Source organism: Nilaparvata lugens, chromosome 10 (genome assembly GCF_014356525.2).
Source record: "Nilaparvata lugens isolate BPH chromosome 10, ASM1435652v1, whole genome shotgun sequence".
In the NCBI taxonomy this organism is placed as follows: Eukaryota; Metazoa; Arthropoda; class Insecta; order Hemiptera; family Delphacidae; genus Nilaparvata; species Nilaparvata lugens.
Window position 1 is genome coordinate 631458 of NC_052513.1, and position 27435 is coordinate 658892.

Consider the following 27435-nt stretch of genomic DNA (forward strand, 5'->3'; position numbering starts at 1 on the left):
AGGCTATAGAATGGATGCTCCACCAAGAGTGATTTCAAAACTGCTCGGAACTGTCTATCACTTCCACTATCCTTGACCCACTCTGGCAGCTTATTAAGCTGGCAGCTACACATATAACCGCACCGAGCCCGTGCCGAGGTACGGCCGAGCTACGTCTGCGACACGGTGATGGTGATAGAACACACATATCCGTGCGACAGCCGAGCCGCAGCAGTGTCTCAGTTCTGTAGTGCCACTGTGTCTGATTTCTGAATGTGTTAAACTATTGTTAATAATATAACACTATTTAAGCTAGTTACATCCGATTTAATTTAGTGAATTTTCTATATTAGATTAGACTTTTAGGCCTACTATATCATACTATTAATATATTAGAATTGTAATTTCTGTTGTGTCAAGAGGGCTATTATGAGAAGTATTTCTTCCTGGTGCCCTCATATTGTAATGTAAATAAATAAATAAATAATTCTGATTTTTTTCCTATTAAGGAGGACAGAATGAATTCACGCAATTTGGTTCATTCATTGATTGACAAATTAATTATTCATCAGTTATTGGCATTGAGTAACTCTGATCTACAATAAAACATATATAGTCAACAAAGTTATCAGAGATCAAATCTGAAGGACAGTATTTATAAACGATTCTCAAGAACGCCTTCAGCCAAGCAAGCTTTGAGTACCTACCAGTAAATGACAGAAAACAATCAGAAATATTCAAGTAGCTGGTTCAACGATTCTGATTGGCTCCCAAAGCGTGCTTGACTAAGAGAGTTCTTAAGAACTGTTTATTCAAACGATAATCGTTCTTATTGTTTCACGAAAGCATGCTCAAAACGACTCTACAATTCATTTTTCCCCTTCTTTCAATTCAATTCAATTTTTATTCAAACACAAATAAGAAACAAAAAGGCCTTATACCTCATTTGAATAGGTTCTGAATATTGTTATTCAACATCTGATAATATATAGCATCTGTGATTAATGAATATGTTATTTCCTATAAGGTTTCGTCTACAAAAAAAAACTTACTGATATTACAAGGCAATCAAAGATAGAATTTTGATTGTCGTCAGACGTTTAACCAAGATCAAAACTAACCGACGTTTATGGCACCGACCGTTAGTCTCACAGTAATTGGTAACTCTATGATGTGCAAATAATAATTGGGAAATTACTTCCAAATTGTACAATAGTGAATGATTGAATAAATTTGAGTCAACACTAGGTTGGAAGCTTAGACCAGTTATAGAATAGACACGCTGGGAAGTCTAGCCTCTGAAGCCAACATCTACTGCCATATCTCCAAATCGTGACGTCATCATCGGATAGAAAACTTTCAGATTGTGTCTATTTTAGAAGGATGTAAATTATCATTCATTAAAATGGTAAACTCCCGCTGGAATGAGCACAATCTGCTATGGAAAACAATGTAAACAAACTCTACAGAAAAGTTTTCTATCCGATGCTGACGTCACGATTTGGCGATATGGCAGTAAATATTGGCTTCATCGACTTTCAGTATGAATATACAATGGGGCGTGTCTATTCTATAACTGGTCTAAGGTTGGAAGCTAGGCGTTGTCTGTTCAAAGCAAGTCAGGCAACTGTTTGGAATTGGTTGAAGATTCAGGAGGCTGTGGCAGATGTATAGAAAGAGGAGGCATTGATGAGAACCCTGTCACGCAAGGTATGCTGGGAATACGAGATCCGTGTGCTGAGAATGCCTGCAATTGAAAATAAATAGTATAACAATTTGAATGGAATTATTTAAATAACTATAGAGTGATTCACGTTATGAAGTCAGTGGAAATTATAGGAACGCATTGCTGTCATTTCTCCACTTCCAAAGTCTTCTAGGTAGCTGCTATTCCGGTTGATCAATCTTGTCAAAAATTATCTTTAATAATCGATTATATATATTTTCAATATTTGATCATACATTTTCATAACGAGATAAATTTTTTAGTTGGTTCATTGTATTTCTTTATTGACCGAGCGACGTGAGGTCTAAGATTCTAGTCGACGGTTTTGCATTTCTCTTTATGTTTATATGTTCCTCATTTACAGCGAAACGCAGCAATAGATTTTCATGAAATTTGGTATGTTCCCTTTTTGAATTTCGCGTCGACGTATATATACGGTTTTTTGAAATTTTGCATTTCAAGGATAATACAAAAGGAAAAGGAGTCTCCTTCTAACGCCAGTATTACCGTAAAAATCAGACTATAGAATTTTTCATCATAAATCACCTGTCGAGTGGATTATTAATTGCATGCAATAAATTAATGCCTTAATGTAACTTGGTAAAAAATCAGCTGTCGTGTGGAATAATTAATTGCATGGGTCATTGCATGAAATTTTTATGCACTATTAAATGAACTATCAATATTGTATGCAATGATGCATGCAATTAATAACTAAAATAGCAAAGTATTTTTTCTCTGTTTTCAACTCGGCCTGACTAGATGCCAGTATGTCTTGGAGGAGATTAGCTTTTGATGTTAGCATTTTTGATACACCAACCCCAACAGCCATTAGCCGTTTTTACACCGATATTTTGCCGTCGCGATATACAGACAGGATTTACTGTGATGGAAAGTATAAAGGGAGGCTGTAGTTTATAACTGCGCGAGGTCTACTGTTCACAGAACTACTAGTATTGATCAAAAGATTTGGCAACTGTGCGGAGGTAGAAAAGGATAGAGCTATCTGCTTTGTCTATAGACAGACTAGGATAACAAATCAATGTTGGAGTGTGATCACATTTAATGCATATATGAGCAAGTGCATGTTAGATTGTGCATGAGCCGAAAAAAAAATTGAAAAGTGCCATTGAAACACGTTGTGACTTGCATGTAGCTGCTCACACTGAACACTGAATTAAATGTCATTTGGATATGTTACTTTCATATAAGAATCAAACTTTTCATAAAAAACAGAATATTTTATTTGGAATCAGCTACAACCTATGAGTTATTAGTTCTCTCCTCATAAAACAGCAAATTTTTGTGGTGTAACGTAATACATAATAATACATTTCATTCAATTTCTATTCAAATTTAGTTTACACAGCTTACATGATTCTTTTCAGAATTGAATTCTCTACAATTGTTATTGCGAAAAATTATATGTTTACTGGTCATTAAAGAAAGTTATTAGGCGTCAAACGTAGAAGTCTGTGTTTTTCTACTCGGATTTTTTGCATATTTCAATTTTTTTCCCAAAAACTACTCACACTACAGCTTCCAGACTAGTTTTATTCAATTTTTTCGATATTTTACAATATGAATAATATCCATTATTTTTCCATATGATATTTTTCCATAGGTTTTCCAAGAACTAGTCCCCAAACAATTCAGCATTGGTGTATTTCACCAGAGGAACTGAATTCCGGGCGAAATCTTTCACTCTGTATAGCTCGCTAATGAAGCGTTTATGGATATATGTTTATAAGAACTTTTTTTCTTATTTTTACCTCTACTATCACGTATTAAGAATCACCCTGTATACAATCAATGTGATCACACCCTTCATTAGGTGCTGCCTTTATCAACATGAATCTAAAATTTTATAAAAATGGTATCAGTGAAATTCTAACCTTATCTTGGACCTTGTCATCACCTATAAATTAGGAAGAAAAATAGCACAAGGTCTGTCTACCTTATTATTTTATCTACCAATGTAGATACATTAGTGTCATTTGCATTGCAAATAAATAAATGAATAATTCTTACTTGGGGGAGTCCAGTCGGCCTCACCTGGTACTATAAATTGGACTCAGCCCGCAATAATTTCTTCATCCTACCACAGGAAATCTACAGCTATCCAAAAAATATCGTGAAATCTACTGCCAGTTGAATGTGAATCCGGGTGCACACCAACCTGGAACTCGACGGAAGGCTGCGGCTTGAGAGGCGACGGCAGACCCAGTTCAGCTGGCAGCAGAGGCGTCTCGACGTCTTGGCCGTCTATAAGGCTGGCGCCGGCACTGAAGTGAGGCCGGTTAACGGGCGACGCCGTAGGGTGGTAGGTGGTCAGGTCTAGCGACTGAAGCGAGGCTGTCTCCAATGAGTGCAGGCCTGACAAATTCAGGTCCTAAAACAGAGTAAACGAAACAATAGCATTGTGAACTTGAGAAAATAAAATGTCAAGAAATGATAATATTATTTATTGATGGGGTTGAGACGTACAAGCATAGAAAAAAGATTGCACAATAAGATATTCCATGGTAAAGGGCGTTTATGTTACAATTTTGTAATTCAATATGTTACAATGTTAACTCAAGCCGATAGTCCAAATACTTATTTTTCGTGGAGCTATATGACGCTGGTAGTCCCTAATCAAATTCTTTCAATTATGGAGAAATACCACAATACCATATCCTCCTATATAATCAAATTACTCTACAACTCTATCATCTATAGTCAGTTCATCGACAGAAGCGCCAACAATAACATGCAATTTTCGTTTGTGTGCGTATAAAAAAGTATACACTGTTCATTGATGGACTACCAGCTATTGATCGCAAATATCAGTTCACAATGCTTTCACCAACACTGTATCATGTACTGTGACTATTCAGTTCAGTCTATGGCAAAGATGTTGGGTGGTTACTGTGAACCGGTCTTGCTGCTCCAAGATCCACTCTCTCACGCTCATGTTTGTTTACTCATAGTGCCGGTTGCACAAAAGCCGGTTAAATTTCAACCGTGATCAATTCCACAAGAACCAATCAGAGAAGGCTTTATTGAAAAGACGGCTTCTCTGATTGGTTCTCGTGTAATTAATCACGGTTAAAATTTAACCGGCTTTTGTGGAACCGGGTCATAGTCTCTCGGTTCCTAGAGCCTACTGAATTACTGACAATTAACTGCACAAAAGCACGTCTATTCAAATTCAACCGCTGTTGAATGACGTCATCGCATTGAAGTTTGATCGCTGTTTCGCTAGTTTTTGTTACATTGGACTCGCTTAAATACAATTAAGATACAATTTTTGCACATTTTTGTCTCTTTTTTCCTACTTTCTTCTCCAATACTTCCCTTTTCTTCTCCTCTTCACCCTTCATTCCTTACTTTTATACCCTCTACCTGCCACCTATTACATGGGAAACCATAGTTGGCTAGGTATTTTTCCTCCTTTCTTTCTTTTCAGCACACCCCGCCATGAAGCCTGTTTTGTATTTTATTAGAAATTCATTTTTGATTGAGATTTTTTTGTGTTTTGATTTCTTTTATGTATATTGTATTGTGTTGATTTGAATAAAATTAACTGATTGATTGAATTGATTCCGTTAAATGACGTATTTTGACCGCGATTGAATTTGAAAGACATACGAGCAACCGAAAAACTCTTTCCTACAGTTACGTTGGAAAGTGGCCATTGCTGCACTGATTACAGAACGCAAAGAATCACTTTTCCGCTCTAGTGCGGGAAAAATTTTTCTGCACTCCAGATTTGCAACATGGCAACGCAAAATACTTAGTAGGTTATATGGAGCAACAGTGCAGCAAAATCAAAATGAAGTTGGTAACAGTGACTGCTGTGGCTGCTATAGTGAGCAGAGCTGCAACGAAGCACAACGCGCAAATTATTAGTATTAGTTATTATAACCAAGGACAACGAGGACTTTAGGATTTTAGGATTAAGGTTTTTATCAATAATGAAATTACACAGAAAAACATTTGATGCATTTCAGGCAATTTTACCCATAATTACCCACTTTTCATATTCAATGGTAACTGTAGGAAAAACTTAATGTGAAATACGTGCACAAAGTTCCTCTGCTGCACTCAACAAACCATTCCGCCCTCGCCTACGGCTCGGGCGTAAACGTTTCTTTCGGTGCAACAAACTGTCACTTTGCGCACTAGTTGCACAAATAACTATTCTACCCCACAATTCTAAACAATTACTACAAAACTGCATGATTTATACACTCTACAGCACTACAAGCTCTAACCTATTACTACGAAACTAATTTAAGATCCAAATGCATTATTTACACACTACATTCTGTGAACAATTACTATTTACAATTACTAAGCTATTACTACCAAACTGCATTATTTAAACACTGTACAAGCACAGATCCTACTCTCCAAAACTCGGCACAACTCTTGATCTCGGATTAACTAACCGTGATCATCTCGTCAGCCTGACTGTTATCAGCGCTTATGTCTGACAGATCGATGTCGTAGTTAACAGCGGTTAACGCCGACGTGTCAGGTATGGTCAGCGAGTGACCGCCGATTAGCCCAGGCGACGTCAGTTTTGTCATCAGCTGATGCGATGACATCAGTGCCGTCGGTGATGACAGCAGTGATGACGTCAGTGTAAACGGTGATGACGTCAGTGCAGTGCGTGACGACGTCAGGGATGTCGGTGCCCTATCAGCCGACTGCTTCGGAGTCAGGACGGGAGCTTTCTAGAGACGCGCACGCACACACAAACACACACACTCAATCATTCGGGTTTCAAGAAATTCTATTTTCAAAGTGAAACAACACAAGATTGTGGAACTTTGATACTGATATATGAATGTGATATATGTATTATGAATATTATGTATACAGTGAAATAGGCAACATAAATATGTATTAATTTAGTAACTAATTTGTAACATGATAACCATATAGATATGTATTAGTTATGTAACCAATTCATAACATGGTAACAACCAAATTCATTCACTTATTACAAAATACCAACACCTTGTTTCAACTATAATTACCACCAAGTGCAGTTTGCACAGTGTTAGTTTTAACGGTTTCTCACAGTGTTAGTTTCAAACTCGATTGAATTCAAGTCTCGTTTGTTATAGTGTGGTTCATTTTGAGATTAAACCACCAGCTAATTCAATTCAGTTCAAGCTTTCACTATGCAAACGTCTCTAATAGTAACAAACACATGATTAATACTACAAACTGTAAACCCCAAGTTGTGAACATGGATAGAACAAAGCTATGTCAAATATACATTAGCCATGGAAAATTTTCAGCATTAATATCATAGAGTAAGTAACATATATTGTTGATGGAAATTACTGAGATATTGCAATTATCCAAATGCTAATGAATTTAATATTAATAATTTTTCGTTTAATAATAATAATATATTGTTGGTTTCTTCAAGAAATCATCCGACATTTTATGCAGTCCCCATCGATAAAATAAATTGAATTAAGGATAATCATTATTAATAGTAATGATAAAATAATTATTGATAAGTGATCTATAATTGAAAATAATATTATAAGATATAGATTCAAGGTATTCAAGAATTGAGATATTTTTGGCAATAACTTTATTAGTGAAATACGTCGTTAAATTAGACAAAAGTATTACAATTCCTACAAGTTGACTTTGTGAAGCAACGAAAATTGAGAGATTTTGCCAGATAATTGAGAATATAATATTGCAATTTATATTCATATCAGAAAACTCTTCGTACTATATAATATGTCAGTTCCCAGAGGCTTTGAGAATCCGACAGAAATATAGAAGCAAGGCCGTATTATCAGCTCCAGATTAATCAGAAATACTCAAGGTTATTAAATAATTTTGATAATTACCTCAGGCACCATTGGAGGTGGCAATTCAGCAATTTTTGGATCTTCAGCATCTATTTCAGTTGGAGTTTTCTTCGGTTTCAAAACCAGGGGTGTCTGTGCAATCACATTATCTACTTGCTTTGTGATAGTTTCCTGTAAAACAATCACTCATGAAAGCGACTACTCTTTGGCGGCGATTCCAATTTAATTTAATTTTGAAATAAGTAGTACTTTATAAAATTATACAGGGAATGATTGGATCACACTGTGAACTTCATGTGTATCAAAGGAGAAAATGTTTCATTGAAATTTAATTTGAACTTTCACAATTAAAAATATACCTATTTTTTCGGACATGTTATTCATTATCAAAATTTGGGAACAGAATAGTTTTGGGCCAAGCCTGTTGTTCTTTCCCTATCATAAAAATAGTTATTATTTGTAATTGTATCTACAAATAAAAAAATAACTAAATTAGTTTTGCAATATCAATTATGGAGAACTATATTATATATTATACTTTGTGAATAAAGCAGTAAAATCATAAATATACAGATTTAGTTGTGAATCCCGACTAAATTTTATAGAATTAAACACGAATTTCAGGAGTTTGATGAATTGTATCAAGGAAACTTGTATATATACGGAACTATATAAACTTGTACACGGAATATAATGTCATCACTATCTTCATCGCTTTTTGAAACTATGAAAGTAGTTAAAAGCGTTAACACTAAAATTTTACACTATGAAGCTGGATCCCCACAAATCAATGAAGGTGACCGGGAATTCAATTCAATTTTTATTTCAATTTATTAATGTGTAATGTGTAGCGTGTAATGTGGCAGTTAATGTGTAAAACACACAAAACAAGACAAAACAAAATTACAAACAATTATGAAACAAATAAAACACAATAAAATGTTACAAATATAAAAAACCATGGGCTTTGTGGTTGGGTGTGTTGGAGAAGAGAAAAAAAGAGAGGAAGATACCTAGCCAACTATGGTTTCCCATGTAATAGGCAGGCAAAGAAGAGAAGAGAAGTAATGAGGGAAAAAGGTAAGGGAGAAATGGGGGGAAGGAAGAAAACAGAGGAATAGGTACTCAAAATAAAGGTAAGCGAGTCCACTAAAAAATTAAAAAACAATGCTGGAGCAGAAATCTCGAGTCATATATCTAAATGAAAGAAGAAATTACTGTATGTCCAGTTTTTTATATCCAGTTTAATTTTTCTGCTGATCTTATTATCCATGAGAAAGTGATTTGGAATGAGGTTTATTATTTTAGTACCTATGTAAATTAACTGCCTCCTTATACATTCAATATTAGTGTTATAGGTTACATATTTGTTAGCAGTGGCCCTTAGATTATAATAATTAAGTGTAGAGTTTATTGTGAGAGGAAAATCGGATCTATATTTTATTAAGTACTCAATTACGGTTTTTATGTATAATTGACGTATAGTCATGACCTCAAAATCACTAAAAACCATATCCGTTGGATAGAGCCTGGGTTTGCTTAATATAGTTTTAATTATCAGTTTTTGTGCTACAAATAATTCAGCAATATGACAGTTGAAACAGCCTCCCCAAACAACTATGTCATACTGCAGAATTGACTTGACTAGAGCATGATACATCATTTTAAGGTGGTTCTTATTAAGAATTCTGTTAACTTGGTAAAATTTAAAAGATAAATATCTCATTTTTCTACAATTAAAAATATAATTTCCATATCATAAGTTCTGGTTGGATTATTCCTACTCAGCACGGTCGAGCGAGTGTGGATAGTAACTTGAACTTGAATGAAAATAAAGCTTACCTTGAATGTTTCTAGCTGGCCCTTCAGGTCTCCAACTTCCTTAATTAGCGAATCGTAGGTAATTCGTAACTCGCCAAAGATCACCATATTTTCCTTCATCAAATGCATTCCCTGGAAATAATGATAAATTCCCATATGTTTAATATATATTTCACAGACATTACACAACTGCCCCGTTGCAGAAAAGCCCATTATTATTATTAATCAATCATCCATTGACCGCCCATGGAGGGGGCATGCGGATTCGTCAAAATTCAAGTCCATTATCTAACTAGTCATATTTTAATATTTTTTAATCTAACTTCCCAAACGTTGTTCATAATGAGCAATAAATTCCTCCCTTGAATATAGAGATATATCCAGTAACTCCCTCTTCAATTGAGCTCTAAACTCCCTACCTGTGATTTCAATTCAATTCAATTCTAAAAAGATTTTATTTCAAAGAAACATAATAAAAAACAAATTCCAGCTGTACAAAATAATCATACACTTGACAATGAATAAGGTACACTGAAAAGAGTCTTAAATTAAATACAAATTAATATGAATAGGAAATAAAATTTTCGCATAGGCATTGCTGCCTGTGTGCGAAAATGAGTCCAAGGTAGGTATCTTTATTGGTTACTCTTGTACAATATATACTTATTAACTTATCAACTTATTATTTTTTACTCATTTACTAATAACTACAAAAATGATAAAAAATTAAATGAAGGAAAGAAATAAGCCCCAATCCCCAACCGTTCCCTATCAAAAATTGTATTCGTAAATATGTAGTAATTTTAAATATATATAAATATATATAAAATTTCCTTCAGACGTCGTGGCAATATATTATATAATCTTATACCAGAGCTTTTTACACCTCGCTCATATAGAACCAATAAGGATTAATAGGGATGGGCATCATCCCTTAAGTTTCGCCTGTATCTTGTCTCATAATTATGGAATAATGCTCCCGTATTGAATGAGCTCTCATATTTTTTTATGAAACATATAGTTTCAAGGATGTATAGGCTAGGCAATGGTAGGATTTTAAATTCGTTAAAAAGTGGCCGACAACTATTCCTTATTGATTCTCCTGCTATTACTCTTAACGCCCATTTCTGAAGTCTAAATATCTCGATAATACCACTCGAATTGCCCCAGAAAACAACCCCATACGACAAGAGGGAATGAAATATTGCAAAATATACCTCTCGGAGAGTTTCTCTTTTAAGGAGTGATTTTAAACTTTCTAATAGCAAAAAATGCCGAATTCAGTCTTCCTTTCAAGTATGTCAAATGAGGCTTCCAGGAGAGCTCGGAATCTATGATTATTCCGAGTATTTTAATGTCTTTAACGGATTCTATAGCGCAGTTTTTAATCCTTAAATCAAATTCTCTCATCGTCCTGAATGGAATCTCTTTAGTTTTATTATAATTTGAGCACAACATATTGGCAGCTAGCCATTTATCGAGTTTATGAACGGTCTCTTGACATTGTGCTTCCATTTCGGATTGACTATCATTCTTCAGCAAGATGCTGACATCATCTGCATATAGAACACAGTGAGCTGGCTCGAGATAAGAAGGTAAATCATTAATGTATAAGAGAAAAAGCAAGGGTCCCAGAACAGAATATTCCCAGAATATTAAATATTAATCATAATTAAATGCCACGGGAACCAATCAGAGAATGCTATTTTCGGAAAGAGGAATTCAAGAATCTACATGTATTATTCACTAATTGAATAATCAACTATACTTAGGTCCACGTTATAATGGTAGTGGAGAAAGATCGGGGAACAATGTTGCCGATCCTCTGTCTTGTCACTGCCTTCTATAGACGGTAACTGATACAGGTTTATTGATGTAATATTAACTGTTCATTCTAGTTTGAAATAATCAATTGAACCTATATTTTATTAGGCAAGGAATTATATTTTTCATTAATTTTATAATGATTTCACATAATTAAGATGAAATATTTTGTTGATTAATTATTAATTCTTTATTGTTAAAAGACGATAAAAGACGAGAAAGAGATAGCGCTATCCGCTTTGTTGAATGATAGACAAGGATAGCAATACCATTGCTAATCAAACACTGCCATTATAACGTGGACCTCACTATAGTGTCTTTTACTTGTCTCAATTTATATTTCATTATTATTTACTACTGTGAAAAAGTAATCTTTTTTTCCTACAGATACCTTGAAAAGTGACCATTTCTGCACTGATTGCAGGCCGCAAAGAATCACTTTTCCGCTCTAGTGCGCAAAGTATTACTTTGCGTACCCCAGATTTGCAGCATGACAACGCAAAATAGTAAGTAGGTTATATGGAGCACCAGTGCAGCAAAATCAAAATTAAGTTGGTAATACTCATAGTGAGGCCCACGTTATAATAGCAGTGGAGAACAGCGTTGCCTTGCCATTATGTGCCTTGATTATAGTCATTTCAATGCTTACATAACATAAACCCCCTTCAAGCAGTCACATAAATTTTCAATTGAATTACTAATCATAATAGTTTAATTATTATTATTCAATTTTAAATAAATCAAGGTTTTTATTAATAATAAAATTATACAGAAAAACATTTGATGGATTTCAGGGACTTTTACCCATAATTACCCACTTTTCATATTCAATGTTAACTGCAGGAAAAATTTAATGTGAAATACGTGCGCAAAGTTCGTTAGCTGCACTCAAGAAACCATTATTCCGCACTCGCCTACGGCTCGTGCGTAAACGTTTCTTTCGATGCAGCAAACCGTCACTTTGCGTACTAGTTGCACAAATAACTATTTTCGTTATATGCAACAAGAAATGCATCAGCAGAATTCTATTGGCGTTTAAAGTTAGATTCAAGTTCACCGACCTCACACATAATCAGCGCCGATTCCCATGTACTGCTTGACACAACCTCTCCTGACATGTAGTGGTCGAACTCTTCTTCAGACATGTTCAGACTCTCGGCAACCATGTTCTCAATGAACGACACAGCACAGCACTGCAAATCAATTCGAACCATAATTGGTGATTAGAAAAGACAATAAAAAAGCAATCAATTAATTGAGGTTGAAATAGTTGATCATTGAAACTGTTCAACTGAAACCAATCGTTACGAGGTTTTAAGGTTTTCTAGCTGGTAGATGCGAATTATAATTCTTGCAAATAAATCGAAAGATTACAGTCGCTAAAGTAGCCTATTCAAGGACAGATGTTTTCCATTATACACCGTGATTCAAAAAGAATACCACAACTTTGAAAATCTGTATTTAATCAAGGAAACATAATAGAAACTTGGGTTGTAAATCAAAATGAAGAGTATTAAAATAAGTTTTTCCCTACTAGAAAATCAGTTCAAAAATGTTCAATGTGACCCCCTCCAGACACTCGAGTGATATCAATACGATACTCTAACTCGTTGCACACCCTCAGTAGCATATCGGGTGTAACAGTTTGTATAGCTGCTGTTATTTCTTGTTTGAGCTCCTCAATGTTAGCTGGTAGAGGCGGTCGATACACCTTATCTTCAACGTACCCCCATAGAAAAAATCGCAGGGGTGAGGTCAGGGCTTCTTGGAGGCCAGTGATGAATTGCTCTGTCTCGAGCTGCTTGACGGCCGATCCATTGCCTCGGATAGTTTTCATTCAAATAGGCACGGACAGATGAGTGCCAATGGGGTGGTGCTCCATCCTGCTGGAATATGAAACTAAAAAAAAACTTTAGAGCTTCCTCGAATCGGTGACAGATAGTGCTCCACTCTGCGTTTATTCTTTGCAAAGTTATCAATTTTTAAAGTTGTGGTATTCTTTTTGAATCACGGTGTATAATACGATGCAATCAAATGTTTATACTTTTATACAAAAAGCTGCCTACAGAATTACGGGCAGCGCGACACACGATCATTTCTCAAACGAGACGCGAGAAGTGCGTAAGATGATCGCAGGAGGCGCGACAAGAGTACGGCCATATTCAAAGGCGACTTCAAATTGGCTTGACTCATACAAACTTCAAATAGCCTATTTCCAGCAGACAACTGACTTGGCAAAGAATCTGAATTCAAAGAACTTACTTGATTGAAATGTGGCTTGATTTGAACATACTTCATTAGTAATAACTTTCTCACGCGTCGATTTCAAACTGTAATTGGAGTAGTTTGTAGAATACACAAACATGATGGAGGATTGTAACGAGGTGATTCTAATAATCAACATGTTTTTAAGGTCATATTGAACCAAGTTATATTTGATCAATGATGTATGAAATTTTCAATCTATTTTATATGAGAGCGAACAAAATGTTGCCAGCATAACTATCTGCTTCAGAATAAGTTACAAGACATATAGTGCTCCAGGTGTAGACGCTTCAACAACTACAATAGTTCTGAAATGATTACAGTATTCGAGCTACTTTTGTGATTATAATTAACTTTCCTTCCAACGAAAATTGTGATTTAAAAATGCATTCAATTCAATCAATCAAAAACTCAATCAATTATAAATATTGGAAATATAAATATAACTATGGATTGTAGCTAGCGGATCAGATCGTGCGCTCTGCACTTGATCACCGTATCAAATCAAATCAAAATCCATTTATTGCCAAGACAAATTACAATTTGTAAAGTCCACGTCATGAGAAAAATTACATGAATATAATCATACTACATAAAAAAACAAGAAATCATCACATCAACGTCTTAAAAATTCTCCATATTAAAGGCAAAATATTCATCATTGGTATATAAACAGTTTCTTATTGGAAAATCCTTAATTTCAAGTTTATATTCACTCACTGGTAAGCCTCTTATATGTAACGGTGACTGATTATAGAACCTAATTGCACAAGCCCTAATATGACTAGATTTGTACCGACAATATTCGTTTCTAAGCTTCAACCTATTTCTTTTGTTGTGCGAATGAACTTCAAAATGACTAGAAAATGAGAGCAAGTTAGTTTTTACAAATAATAAACATTGAAAAATGAAAATACACGGCAAACACATAATTCTCAATCTAACAAATAGAGGTTTGCAGGACGTAAGGGGAGGAACATTACTCATGGTTCTTATTGATATTTTTTGTAACACAAAAAGTAAATGGGAATCACTACGATTGGCCCATAATATAGCTCCATACAAAAGATGTGAATGCACATAAATATAGTAGACATTTACTAAATTTTTTTGAGACACTATTTCCTTTAATCTTCTAAACATAAAAACACCTCTTGCTACCTTGGGGATAGTGCAGTCAATATGACACTTCCATTTCATATTACAGTACTTTGTATATTGATGCCTAGAAATTTGACAGAATGCCCTGAATTCAAATTATTATAAGATACAGATAAGTTTTGCGTTTTGTTCATATTCAGAGCAAGTTTATTAGCATTACACCAATCAGACATCAGTTCTAATTTTCCATTTAATAAGGTTTCTCTTCTGTTGAGATCGGTCACGATATTCAGGCACATAATTGGCAAATCAATGTTTGAGAAACCATCATGTGTCGCGCTCCGCAGAAGTCTTCACGCAGCTTTATACATTTTGTCGAAGATTTGATAACAAAATATGGCTGAGCTTTAAACATTGTCACATGTTTGATACTAAAATATGACTGACCAGATTAGTGAAACAATATCCGCCCTCGCCGGACATGAGACGACTGGCGTTGCAGAATCTTGTGATGTAGTTGATGTTGCTCTTGAGTCGGGCCGGGTTGGCCTTCAGCACCACGAATATCAGCGCCGGCAGGAAGTCGTCAGCTGATGCCGGGCCACCCACGTGGTTCTTCAGCAGTGTGAAGATGTTGCGACAACAGCGCACCACACAGTTCAACTTGTCCTGGGGGGCCTTGGCTGAGTCCATGCCTAGCAGTTCTGCAACAGAAATTGCGATGAATATATTGAATAAAGTGGAGACGTAAGGCTGCCGATAGAGATGAATGGAGAGGCTTTTTGAAGGAGGTCAAGGCTCTGAATGAGCTGTAGCGCCAAGAAGTAAGTAGTAAGTAGTATATTTATAGTAGTAAGTAGTAGTAACTAAGTAAGTAGTATATTGAATAAAGAAAGACAAGAATTATCGAATATGAAATTATCAAGCAGCTCATCAAATAACAGCACATTAATTAACATAAGATGAATAAATTGGATAAAGGAGGAGAGATTATCAAAGATAAAACTACAAAGCAACACATCAAATACCGACACATCAAGTAATAATATCGGGGACCGAGCTTCGCTCTGGAGTACAAAAGCATAAAACATTTATTACAAAAGAAGATATTATAATAACATTCAAAGTTCATACAGAAATGTTCTATCTAATCACAGTAAATTGAGATTAATTTCCAGAGGAATGCGAAAATTTCCCTCAAAAGGGCCCGGTTGCACAAAAGCCGGTTAAATTTTAATCCTGATTAATTTCACATGAACCAAATCAGAGAAGACCATTTCAAAAAGATGGATCTACTGGGATTAATCAGGATTGAAAATAACCCGGCTTTTTGCAACCGGCACTAAGTACCTGATTGAATGATTACAAAATTTCAACAGCTGAGTCATAATTTTGACACAGTCCCACACACATGAACTCGCTCACTCACTTCCATCATCAACAGACGACGAAATAATTATTCTCAGATGTTTTTCCAAAGATGAATAATAATTATCATTTTAATGTCCTTCAGCGAGTTTTCCCAGGGATGAGACCTAGTGCAATCGAATTTTTATATTATAAACCTACTATGTTCTGAATTTCGTGAGAATCGTGAGAGCCGTTTTCGAGATCCGGTGAAATACAAACATCTAAACATATAAACAGAAATTGCTCGTTTAATAGTATGGGATAAAATTCAATTCAAATTCATTTTATTTTCAGAAAGTGTATATTTTACAATAACTTCCCCTGAAAATTACTCCCCTAATGTAGAGCAAGTCCTTGTTTAGAGAAGGAGTTTTCCTGTGCCACCTTTCAAGGCAAACACACACATCAACAGACGGACATATGCAGACAGACGTAGGAAAATCCTTCCGCTGGTGCTTCAATGTTGCAACGCACACAGAAATCCGTCTGCCTGCAGACGTTTGATTTTTTCCCCATCTGTCTGTTGCCGTGTGCGTTGGTCTTCATAAAAAGATAGGAACAAATGAGCTGTTATATTCTCACCTGTTATAGAAGTGTAAACCAAGTCTTGAACTTCCAAATTAGTTTCATCGATGCCACAATCAATATGTTTTGCGTTTATCCACGTCAACTGTCGAATCCTGTGAAAACACAAATTTGAATTCAACGATCACATCCAAGTATTGAGGAAATGATAACAATTCTAATTCTTGGGACAGATTCAAAGAGCATTGAAGCGAAAGTATTGTATCAAAAATACTAGTTCCTAATAGAACAAGACAATGATTCACGTTATTATTATTTTTAATTTATTTTCAATTCATCTATTTATTTGATTAGGAATTTAAATCTGATTGGATTATATTTTCAATTCATTAAATTATGTTATTAGAAATTTAAATCTAATTTGATTATAATTGAGGAACACTGCACACACTTCTCTTAGGACAGTGTATATTGGAAAACCAATTATCATGTTATTGTATCTAGAGGATATACCCATGCTATTTTCATGCATTCCTTTATTACAATAAATTATCACAATAAGAATATAACCAATGTCATTTGGTTACAGTTGAGAGAAACAGTTTTAGCTTGAATCGTTTAATTCCTCACAATCATTGATGATTCTTTGAACTTTCATTCATTCTTTATTCATTCATACAATAAGTACATCATCAAAATGATAGAGAGAAAAAATAAGATAAACTTGAGCTATTTCTCTCCCAAATTTTAGATAGGGTTACACCATAGAGAAACAATAGCGTAAGTAGATATCCCATGGTATAGGGAATTTGTGTCGCAACTTTTACTGTTATCTCAAGCCGATTACTGTCGATTATTGTAAATTTTTACTGTTTTGTTGGGGTGAGAGTGTATGAATGGCACAATATGAGAGACTACCAGCGTCACACAGCTGCATGGGAAAGAACTAAGTGAACTATCGGCTTGGAATAACAGTAAAAGTTGCGACATAAACGCCCTATACCATGGGATATCTACTTATGCTATCGTTTCTCTATGGTTACACATAGTCCGAAATAGGTTAAACTATAGTTTAACTTGTATGAATAAGTAAATTATTAACAATAACTAATAATTAACAAGAACTCACAATAGTTAACAATAACTTACAATAATTAACAATAGTTATTAACAATATAATGCCAACCTCTTTTGAATGCTCAAATCCTTTTCCTCGTCATTAGTGGAAGCAGGACAGAATAGCAGCCGATAGAGACACGTCATAGCGCACTTCTCCATGTAATCCAGCAGTTGTTCCTTGGTGTCCTGGTTGACAGCTACAAAAATACATGAGAAACCGATAAAACAAAAATATTAACTGTGAAAATGGATAGATTTGTATTCAAAACTATCTCTTTAGACTGATTACAAAAAAAAACAATATTGGGTATGGGAGTTCAATTTGTTGAATGCTTGGGGAATGAGGACATTGTCAGATTCATAAAGTCACAGAGACTCAGGTGGCTGGGGCATGACAAGAATGGGATGCACACGGCTGCCAAAAGTTTTTTACAAGGAGTGGTTGTTTTCGAGAGCACAGGACAGACCAAAAAAAGATGGCTGAATGATGTGACGGAGGATCTAGGATGGGTAGGAGAGAATGAAAAGCTACGGTGGAGGATAGAGATTGAAGGAGAGGCTTGGTGATGGAGGAAAAAGTTCATGGTGTACTATAACGCCGAATAGAAAGAAAGAAATGTTAGTTCAATAGTGACCCTATGTTGTGCCATTCATGAGATAGATAGATTGGTGGATTCTACAGAAACAAATGGCTTCGCATACAGTCACCTCTGTGTCAGCAGTGACTGCAATTAACGTTCACGTTTTTGGATGCACAGTTTGGATTGTACATGTAAAACGTTATGTTACTAGCCAGTCTTACTTTTATTATTTATTTTATTTATTTACAATGCAAATGACACTAATGTAATAACATTGGAAGATAAAAATAATAAGATAGTCCTTGTGGTATTTTTCTTCCAAATTTAAAGGTGACAAAGTCCAAGATAAGGTTAGAATTTCACTTGTACAATTTTTATAAAATTTTAGTCCAAAATGAACATGAAAACTATAAATTTTGAATTTAGATTGCTTGAATTAATTTATTAGAAATATTCCACTCAATTACCACGTATAACGAATAATATTTGAGTTATTTAAGAAAATTTGGAACCATTCAAAACTTGAACTCACTTTTATAAAAAGGGAGAATTGCATTGGTTGGATGGAAAGATTTGATGTTATTTATAAGAGATACAGTTTCAAGTACCCAACACTAGTCGTGTCCCAAAGAAAAAAATCTGGTGTGGTACACGCACACAACTTTCCTTGCTCATTGAACTGTAAGCCTCATTCTTTGATGAGAATAATTAATTTAGGGGAATAATGTAATGACGATTGGCGGCAAAATATTTGCAACTACGATCAGACTACTTTATATGTGTATATACAGGGTGTTTCAGAAGTAGTGTCGAGAATTTTAGGGTATTGTACCTGGATGCTAGGAGACTACAAATGTCATATTTGAAGTGTCCAAAACTCAGCGGTTATCCTTATAGCTGCCATTTTGTTTTTTTCACTTAAAAATTTTTATTTCAAGAACGAAATGTTGTATTGATCTGAAATTTGGCATGAATATTTATGCTATAAAGACTCAACTATAAAAAATATAAAAAAATTTTTTCGTTGAAATTTTTCAAAATGGCGGCCATTTTAAATTTTTGATGGCGAATATCTCGAGAACCGTCCATTTTACAGAAAATTTACAAGAGACAAAAAAGTTAGCAAATTTTTTCACGATTCCAATGATACCTAATTTATTAAGATTGGTCGAAGAATAACAGAGAAATTAATTTTTTTCGTACTGCATGCATGACCACTTTTCACCATTTAAAGATCAATATTAATTTTTTTTTATAATTTCATGAAAACCGTTCTTATTACAGAAATATACAAGAATAACTTTCCTCCAAATTTATTTTACATTGAAAATATTAATTTCACTCAAATCGGTTCACTTATACTAATGCAGCAATTGCTCAAAATGCCGTCCTTCAACTTGATTACACAGTCTGCACCTTTCAATCATGGACCGTCGAACTGCTATAAAAGCATTTTCATCATCTTGAATGGCACCTGCTGCAGCAACCACTCTTGCCACAAGGTCTTCTTCGTTTTCTACTGGCGTGCTGTAAACAAGGTCTTTCATATGGCCCCAGAAAAAAAAATCTAAAGGGTTGAGGTCAGGTGAACGTGCGGGCCACGGTACTGGTCCACCCCGCCCAAACCACTGCTGACGATAGGTCATGTTCAGAAAGTCCGTAACAACATTTCCGAAATGAGCAGGGGCACCATAAATGGTGAAAAGTGGTCATGCATGCAGTACGAAAAAAATTAATTTCTCTGTTATTCTTCGACCAATCTCAATAAATTAGGTATCATTGGAATCGTGAAAAAATTTGCTAACTTTTTTGTCTCTTGTAAATTTTCTGTAAAATGGACGGTTCTCGAGATATTCGCCATCAAAAATTTAAAATGGCCGCCATTTTGAAAAATTTCAACGAAAAAATTTTTTTATATTTTTTATAGTTGAGTCTTTATAGCATAAATATTCATGCCAAATTTCAGATCAATACAACATTTCGTTCTTGAAATAAAAATTTTTAAGTGAAAAAAACAAAATGGCAGCTATAAGGATAACCGCTGAGTTTTGGACACTTCAAATATGACATTTGTAGTCTCCTAGCATCCAGGTACAATACCCTAAAATTCTCGACACTACTTCTGAAACACCCTGTATAATTGTTTTCAGAGTACTTTTTCCTTTGTGTAAATTGTGAAATTCGATGATTTTTTCAAAAGTCGTCAAAACAGCTGTTCTACAGATGAAATATCTCGACTATGACTGTGTTCTTTTTATAAACTGCTCTACCTACCTACCTCATGCACGAGAAGGAGGTTACAAAGTCCATTTCTCAAGGATGGGGTGTACCCCCCATAAGTTTCCCAGGAAAAAGACTAATGCCAGTTGATAGAGCTGATTAAATTACTATACAGGGTATGAATTTGAAAAAAATCGGTCAAGTAATTTTTGAGAAAATCGTGAAAAACATGGTTTTTTAGTCATTATCCGCCATTTTTCTCAATAATATTACGGAGCTCCTGGAATTTTCTCAGGAATAAGACTCATGTCAGTTGATAGGGCTTATAAATAGCTATCCATGGTATGAATTTGAAGAAAATCGTTAGAGCCGTTTTCGAGAAAAACGTGAAAAACATGGTTTTTTAGTAATTATCCGCCATTTTTTCCGCCATCTTGGATTGAATTTTATTGAATTTCTTATTGTCGGATCCTTATGGTATAAGGACCTTAAGTTTAAAATTTCAAGTCGATTGGTTAATTAGGAATGGAGTTATCGTGTTCACAGACATACACACATACACACACACACACACATACACACACACACAGACCAACACCCAAAAATCATGTTTTTGGACTCAGGGGACCTTGAAACGTATAGAAAACTTGAAATTAGGGTACCTTAATTTTTTTTGGAAAGCAATACTTTCCTTACCTTTGGTAATAGGGCAAGGAAAGTAATAAAAAGGTTACTATGGTTATAGAATCAAATTATACAGTCAGCACCTGCTTAACATTCGCTTGCTATTCTTGTCTGTGATTAAACAAAGCAGGTCGTGCACTGGAATAATTACTGTGTTGCATATCCATTCTTTTTCACTAACAATTTTCAACTTAATTTTAAAATACTCATGACGTAAAAAATGCATGAAGACTAACTAACTCTATGGTAGGGATGTAGGTTGTAGGTACAAACATACATAGTCTTGACACTAGAGTTAGTTAGTCTTCATGCACTTTTCACGTCAAGAGGGTTTTGAAATTAAGTTAAAAATTGTTAGTGAAGAAGAATGGATAGCAACACAGTAATTATTTCATATTTATTATTCAATTCAATTCAATTCAATTTATTTGCCAAATATACAAGATTTATACAATTACAAATTCACATAATAATTGGGTACATCATACAGAAATTCAGAATATACTCTATTCTAGAAATAATAAAAATAAATTAGATATAACATAACTGAAATCCCAGTTGTACTCATTGTACTCATTTTACTCCCAGTTATACTCATTAACATTTGAACAAATGAAATTTATCATTTATTTCCATCTTCAGACTATGTAGATTATTCATTTATTATTATTAATAATAATAATAATAATAATAATAATAATAATAATAGGCAATTTCATGTGCAATAGAGCGGCTTAAGCCTTTTTATATTGCAGCTGTCAATGAAGATCAATTAATGTATCAATCATATTAAAAGTGTCAAGAATCTCTTATCTGGCTTCTTGCAAAGATTTTATTTTATTTTTGAATAAATTTGAATGTTCAAAGAAGTCGATTCTATTGGCCAAACGGTTGCCTATTGTGATACATCTTTCAAGAGGCGATGTATAACTTCTCACATAGGCATGAAACTGATGAAAATTCCTCAAGTTGCGTGTGGGTACTACAATTCCAACTCCATGATTGCCAACTTTCAGGTCTCCATGAAGGCATTTGTGCAGAAATATAGCATCAAGCTTCTCTCTTCGCCATTCCAGAGTTTCCAGGTCAACTTCACGACAAAACTAGCTGTAGGATAGATGCTGCACATCCGGTTGAAGGCGCTTCAACATCAGACGCACAAATCTCCTTTGAACGGATTCAATCTTATTCATATTATGCAAATACAATCCAGATAAAAACAACAGGCATTTGCCCAAAACTGCTTCAATTATTATATAATTATAGTAAAACTATTATATTATTTTAATATACTTGGAATATAGTGAGTTATTTGTAAGATAATCTTCTCTACGAACAGGCATAAGTAGTGCTAGCGTCCATGCGCTTGTTGAACATCTGGTAGAAGTTCTGCGCACGCTCGCTGAGGTCATCGACCTCACCACTGTCTGCCACTTCACACAGCTTGCCGTAGAACGAGTGCACGTGTCGGTGCAGGTCCAACTCCACGTGCAGGCCAGCCTGGGCGAACAGTGACACGTGTTCTGCTCGCAGTCGCTCCACCTCGTCGGTCGCCGGTCCGAAATCGAATTGCTCGATGCGGCTGCCGTCTGCAAATCGATGTCGTCGAAATTAAAATCTAAGATTGCCATCAATGTACCAGATTCAATAATATTTATATCAAAATCAGCTGGCTTGTAGCTTGTGATTGTTTGTGAAATTTTTGCATCAAAATGTCCTTTTTAATTCAATAGGCCTACTATTGAAATTATTGAACTTTTAAGTGTTAACAACATTAGGTCTACTAAATTGTTCAGTCTTTTAGAGGAGACGATAAGCCGTCGGTCCCGATTACCTAAAAAGTAGTCGTCATCTCTCATCATCATCCCTCTCACTCATTACCCACGCACAAGCCTAAGAGCTTACGTGGGCATCACCCTCAGTATTATTATTATTACTTGTCAATTATTCTCAAGAAATATGCTTGGACAAAAAATGTAAATGTACATTCATTTTGGAATATTATTCACCATTATGTTTTTTATTACAATTACAATTTGAAAGAGGATAGCAATAGTACAAGCTAAAGTATAGTTTACCTCTATCAGATTATGATATCTATTATTATTATTATAGATCATTATACTGTAATTGTTCTGAAACGCATCTTCTGGAAACGCCTGAAAAGCCGCTTCGTATGTCTTGACCCTGATAGTTCAATACTTCCTTATTCTAACATCTTTCTGACTGCTGGTATTATAAATTGTATTTTATCATGCAACAGGGCTCTGGTTTATTTAATGTTATTGCTATGCATCATAATAGCGTATTGATGCTGTGGAAGGGGTGAGTCGGTCCTATAGTAAGGTTCACGTTATAATGGCAGTGGAGAATGAAGGGAGAACAACGTTGTCGATCCTCTGTTCTGTCAATGCCTTCTATAGACGGTAGCTGATACAGGTTTATTGATGTAATATCAACTGTTCATTCTCGTTTAAAATAATCAATTTATAATATATTTTTATTGAGCAAGAAATTATATTTTTCATTAATTTCATAATTAAGATAAAATATTTTGTTCATTAGGTAATTATTAATTCTACATTGTTAAAAGCCGATCTGGCAAAAGAGAAAAGCGAGAGAGAGATAGCGCTATCCGCTTTGTTGAATGGTAGACAAGGATAGCAATACCATTGCTAATCAAACACTGTCATTATAACGTGGACCTCACTATAGGAACATGTTGTGAGTCCGTGACTATTCATCTATCAAACTTGATTATGGTTTAGTGATGTCATCTAACAGAACGATAGCTTGACTAACTACCGTTTAATCTCTTTTAAATTCAATAGATGTTCTTGCAACCGGGCGATAGTATTCCTTTCTCCAGATCTGACAAAACTACTACACAAACTGAACAATTTTCATTTAAAAAATCAAATGTGAGATGATAGTTACCTTTAGCATTGGACGATTTCCGGAATCCGCTGAACTTGAGAAGTTTTGATCGCTTATCAGTTCGATGACGTTTCTTCTCCTCGAATTTTGCAAACCCTGCTAGCGGCGATTTCTGGAGCAGCTGTTTCTCACTAGAGGTTGGTGTTTCTCTGTTGGTAGCTTCTCTGTGAATAATAAAATTGGAGTCTCATCAACGCGATGATTTTTAATGATATTATTTTCAATGTGATTATAATTACTGATAGTGATTATTATTAAACATAATTATAGTGAATAAGGACAACAAAAAATAAGGTTTATCACATTATCTACCATAAGCCCCCTGTGGGTTGGGGGAGCTTTGAGTCGTGAACATCGTACTCAAGAATGTGTTGAAAACTAGAATTCACCCACAGTATCCCTGCTTGTCGTAGGAGGCGACTAAAAGGGACCCCAAGGCAACTCCAGAAGTTTCCTCGCCTTCAAACCCACGGGATCTGCCCCATCAGGGCAGTTTCGTAGGGGCAAAAAGAAAAACCCAAGTGACCAGAGATGGGTGAAACTCCAGGCACTAATGTGGGTCAAGAGGCTAAGTCGACGGTGACCAGGTGCCCTAGAGGCAATTTGGCGACCTCTCCTTCAGCGGAAGGACCTACAAAAAAGCCAGGAGTGGAACTCACGTAGGTCACGAGTTTGTGGGTGGAGAGACCAAAACTCACCACTGCTGAAAGAAGGGCGGCCATTCAGGCAAAACTTCTTAGGAGAGGTGAGGCGTTTGACCCTGCATGGTTTCGGAGGGGCAAAAAGAAAAAACCCAAGTGACCAGAGATGGGTGAAACTCCAGGCACAAATGTGGATCAAGAGGCTGAGTCAAGGGTGGCCAGGCGCCCTAGAGGCAACTTGGCCACCCCTTCCTCAGCGGAAGGTTCTTCAAAGATGGCCAGGAGTGGAACTATCGTAGGTCACGAGGACTAATCAGTCTGAAGAGACTGCCAAGCATAACACACTGGATTGCGACAAGCGACCAGCTGATGAATGAGATGTTAGTAGGCTAAAGGGAAAAACTCCTGGTTCTTGAAAAGGACACAGGTATTGGTTTGTCTAACTAACATACTACTTGTGAACACAATTTATAAGCTTCGGTTGACGTGTGGGGTTCTTTGAATCTTTGGATCCTTGAATCAGTCCCTTCAGAAACAATCTATCATAATGTTGGATTAGAGATCACACACCCCTACACAAAGACGTATAGTTTTTGTAGGGGTGATGGTGTATATCAAGAGGATACAGCATAGGCCTACTCTGGCTGCCCGTAGTGACATTTACTACCACAACACCAGGCATCGTGAGCTGTTGGATGTCCCCAGGAGACACCTCTACCGATCGCAGGACAGTTATAGGATTTCTGCCCTGAAATTCTTTAACAAGCTGCCTCTTAATGTGGAGCACTTAAATGAGGCCGCCTTCAAGAGAACAGTCAGGAAGCTGATGTGTGACAAGGAATATTGCAGTGTATATGAATTTATGGGTGACATTTTTTACTAAAATAGATCACTGGTTTACTACCATCTGAACAGTTGTGTGTTGAATTACGTGTATTGAGTTTTATGACGTCATCAAACCCACAAGTATGGGTAATGAATAAAGCAGAAGGTACCGGTATTGAAGAGTATGTTAATGTACTAATTCAAGATAATATAATAATAATATCAAGTGACCTGGCTGGCTCAAGTCTGGTATCAGAGTTTTCAGGTCGCAATTGATCAATTTCAGGGCCTCTGTCATAACCTAACGACTGCTTCCTTAGCAGCCGGGACCGACGACTTTACGAGTCCATCCTAAATAAAAGATTGGCCCGGGAAAAATATATGACCCGGAGAGTCCGGAGAGTCCTGGCCGGGATTTGAACCCGGGCCTCTAAATTATGAAGCCAGATCTAATCCACTCAAATACGGCCACTGATATTATTAAATAAGATATGAGTATTGAATATAGTATCTACTGAATATATTAAATATAGTATTGAATATAGTATCTACTGAATATAAGTTATAAAAATGTAATTTACTCACTTGAAAGCTGTCAATAGAGCTGCAGATGAGTTCTTCTGTCGTTTAGATTGTATATAGTCTCTGTGACACTTTGAACAGTAACCACCCCATTCAATATTGCCATAATACTCGCATGGATAGTTTTTACACTTCAAATCTGCCTGATTTAAACGATGTGTCACTTTCTTCGAAGAGTACATATTGCAATCTCTGAAATAGGCAATCAATAATTATGTTTAACACAAGCCACAATTCAGGCTACATTGAAGCATGTGAAAGTATATGTGGATAGTTACGATACATAAAAGATATAATAGGCTAAATAGTCCTTACGGTAATCATGAAAATAATATTGAAATTATTGATAGTTTGTTTTTTTTTTAATTTGTAAATTGAAAGAAGTAAGATATGGTGTTGTAAAAAGCTAAACATTTGCAAATAGGCTTACTTCTTTGTAAGAAATAAAACCACTTCATCTTGGGCACAATGCGCCAATCATGAAGATGACTAAATAAAAATAAACATGAAGGGAAGGAAAACCTATTAAATTTAAATTACAATCAAATGTGGAAAAAATCTGTAGTAGTTTTTAGTTGAACTACCACTGGCTATCAATTTATTCCCAATTACCCATTTTAAGACGATAATAAAGATACAGTTTGTGAAATGAATGATAAAAAAGATAAGATATACTTACAGTTTGTTGATAATTTATTTAGATATTTCCAAATGCAACCACTAAATTCTCAAATTCTTATAGAAGCCCAAGAACAGAAATGAATATTACAACTGCAATCCAGATTTGAGGTTATGAACAAAAATCGAAAAATGACAGGTTCATATCGATGCTCATCGCTTTCGACCTTGGAAGTATCGATAAATCGAATATAGTAGCCGTTTGATATATCAATAGTACTGTTTAACACTTCGACCATTAATATAATAGACACGGCTTGAGCGTAGTCGCTGAAGCAAACATGAATTGGGTGTGTGACGTCACATGAGAGAGCCTTCGAACTACACGCCATAATCAGCCTATGCTAAATGAGCAATTTCATAGCTTATGAATCAGAATTTGAACTGATTCATTATTCTACTTGAAAAATTAATTATGGAAGTTGATTTATCCATTATTTATTCATATAATTGCATACGTAAAGCCTATGTTTATATTGCCTAGTAAACGTATTTAAACAGATTATGTTGTATTGAAATTTATTTCAGGGCTTTATGAAGCCGATAATAACTTGCTTCTTGAATCTATGAACAAGTATGAATAGACTTATTGAAAATTCAGGAATTATTGTATGTTATGCACACAATCAATAACATAATCTTGAGCCTGTTCAAGAGAATCAATAATGATAAAGTTAATTGAAACA

At 35.3% G+C, this 27435-nt stretch overlaps 1 protein-coding gene across 4 annotated transcripts; it reads right to left on the minus strand.

The window, feature by feature from the left end:
* Positions 1-305: 305 nt before the first annotated feature.
* Positions 306-26878, minus strand: LOC111064482 (rab5 GDP/GTP exchange factor). 4 transcript variants are annotated; one of them, XM_039436046.1, is made up of 14 exons: positions 26751-26878; positions 26075-26263; positions 24024-24187; positions 22424-22675; positions 17669-17798; positions 16540-16637; positions 14995-15251; positions 12243-12374; positions 9379-9489; positions 7576-7707; positions 6142-6429; positions 3885-4097; positions 1576-1726; positions 312-1237 (listed from the first exon to the last, which is right to left on the minus strand). In XM_039436046.1, the coding sequence occupies exons 2-13, from the start codon at positions 26251-26253 to the stop codon at positions 1589-1591; spliced, it is 2094 nt and encodes a 697-aa protein (XP_039291980.1). In that variant the 5' UTR covers positions 26254-26263; positions 26751-26878; the 3' UTR covers positions 312-1237; positions 1576-1588. The 4 variants fall into 4 exon arrangements, with proteins under 4 accessions (XP_022207909.2, XP_039291980.1, XP_039291982.1 ...); XM_022352217.2 differs by having other exon boundaries at positions 306-1726; XM_039436047.1 differs by lacking the exon at positions 312-1237 and having other exon boundaries at positions 1591-1726; positions 3761-4097.
* Between the last annotated feature and the right edge of the window lie 557 nt (positions 26879-27435).

Coding starts and splice junctions, on each gene's coding strand:
- LOC111064482 (XM_022352217.2), bottom strand. CDS start 26,253: ATGTACTCTTCGAAGAAAGTGACACATCGTTTAAATCAGGCAGATTTG. Junction 16,638..17,668: donor GATTTGAGCATTCAAAAGAG/GTTGGCATTATA, acceptor GTGTTTTCACAG/GATTCGACAGTTGACGTGGA. Junction 4,098..6,141: donor AGGCTGACGAGATGATCACG/GTTAGTTAATCC, acceptor ACTCTGTTTTAG/GACCTGAATTTGTCAGGCCT.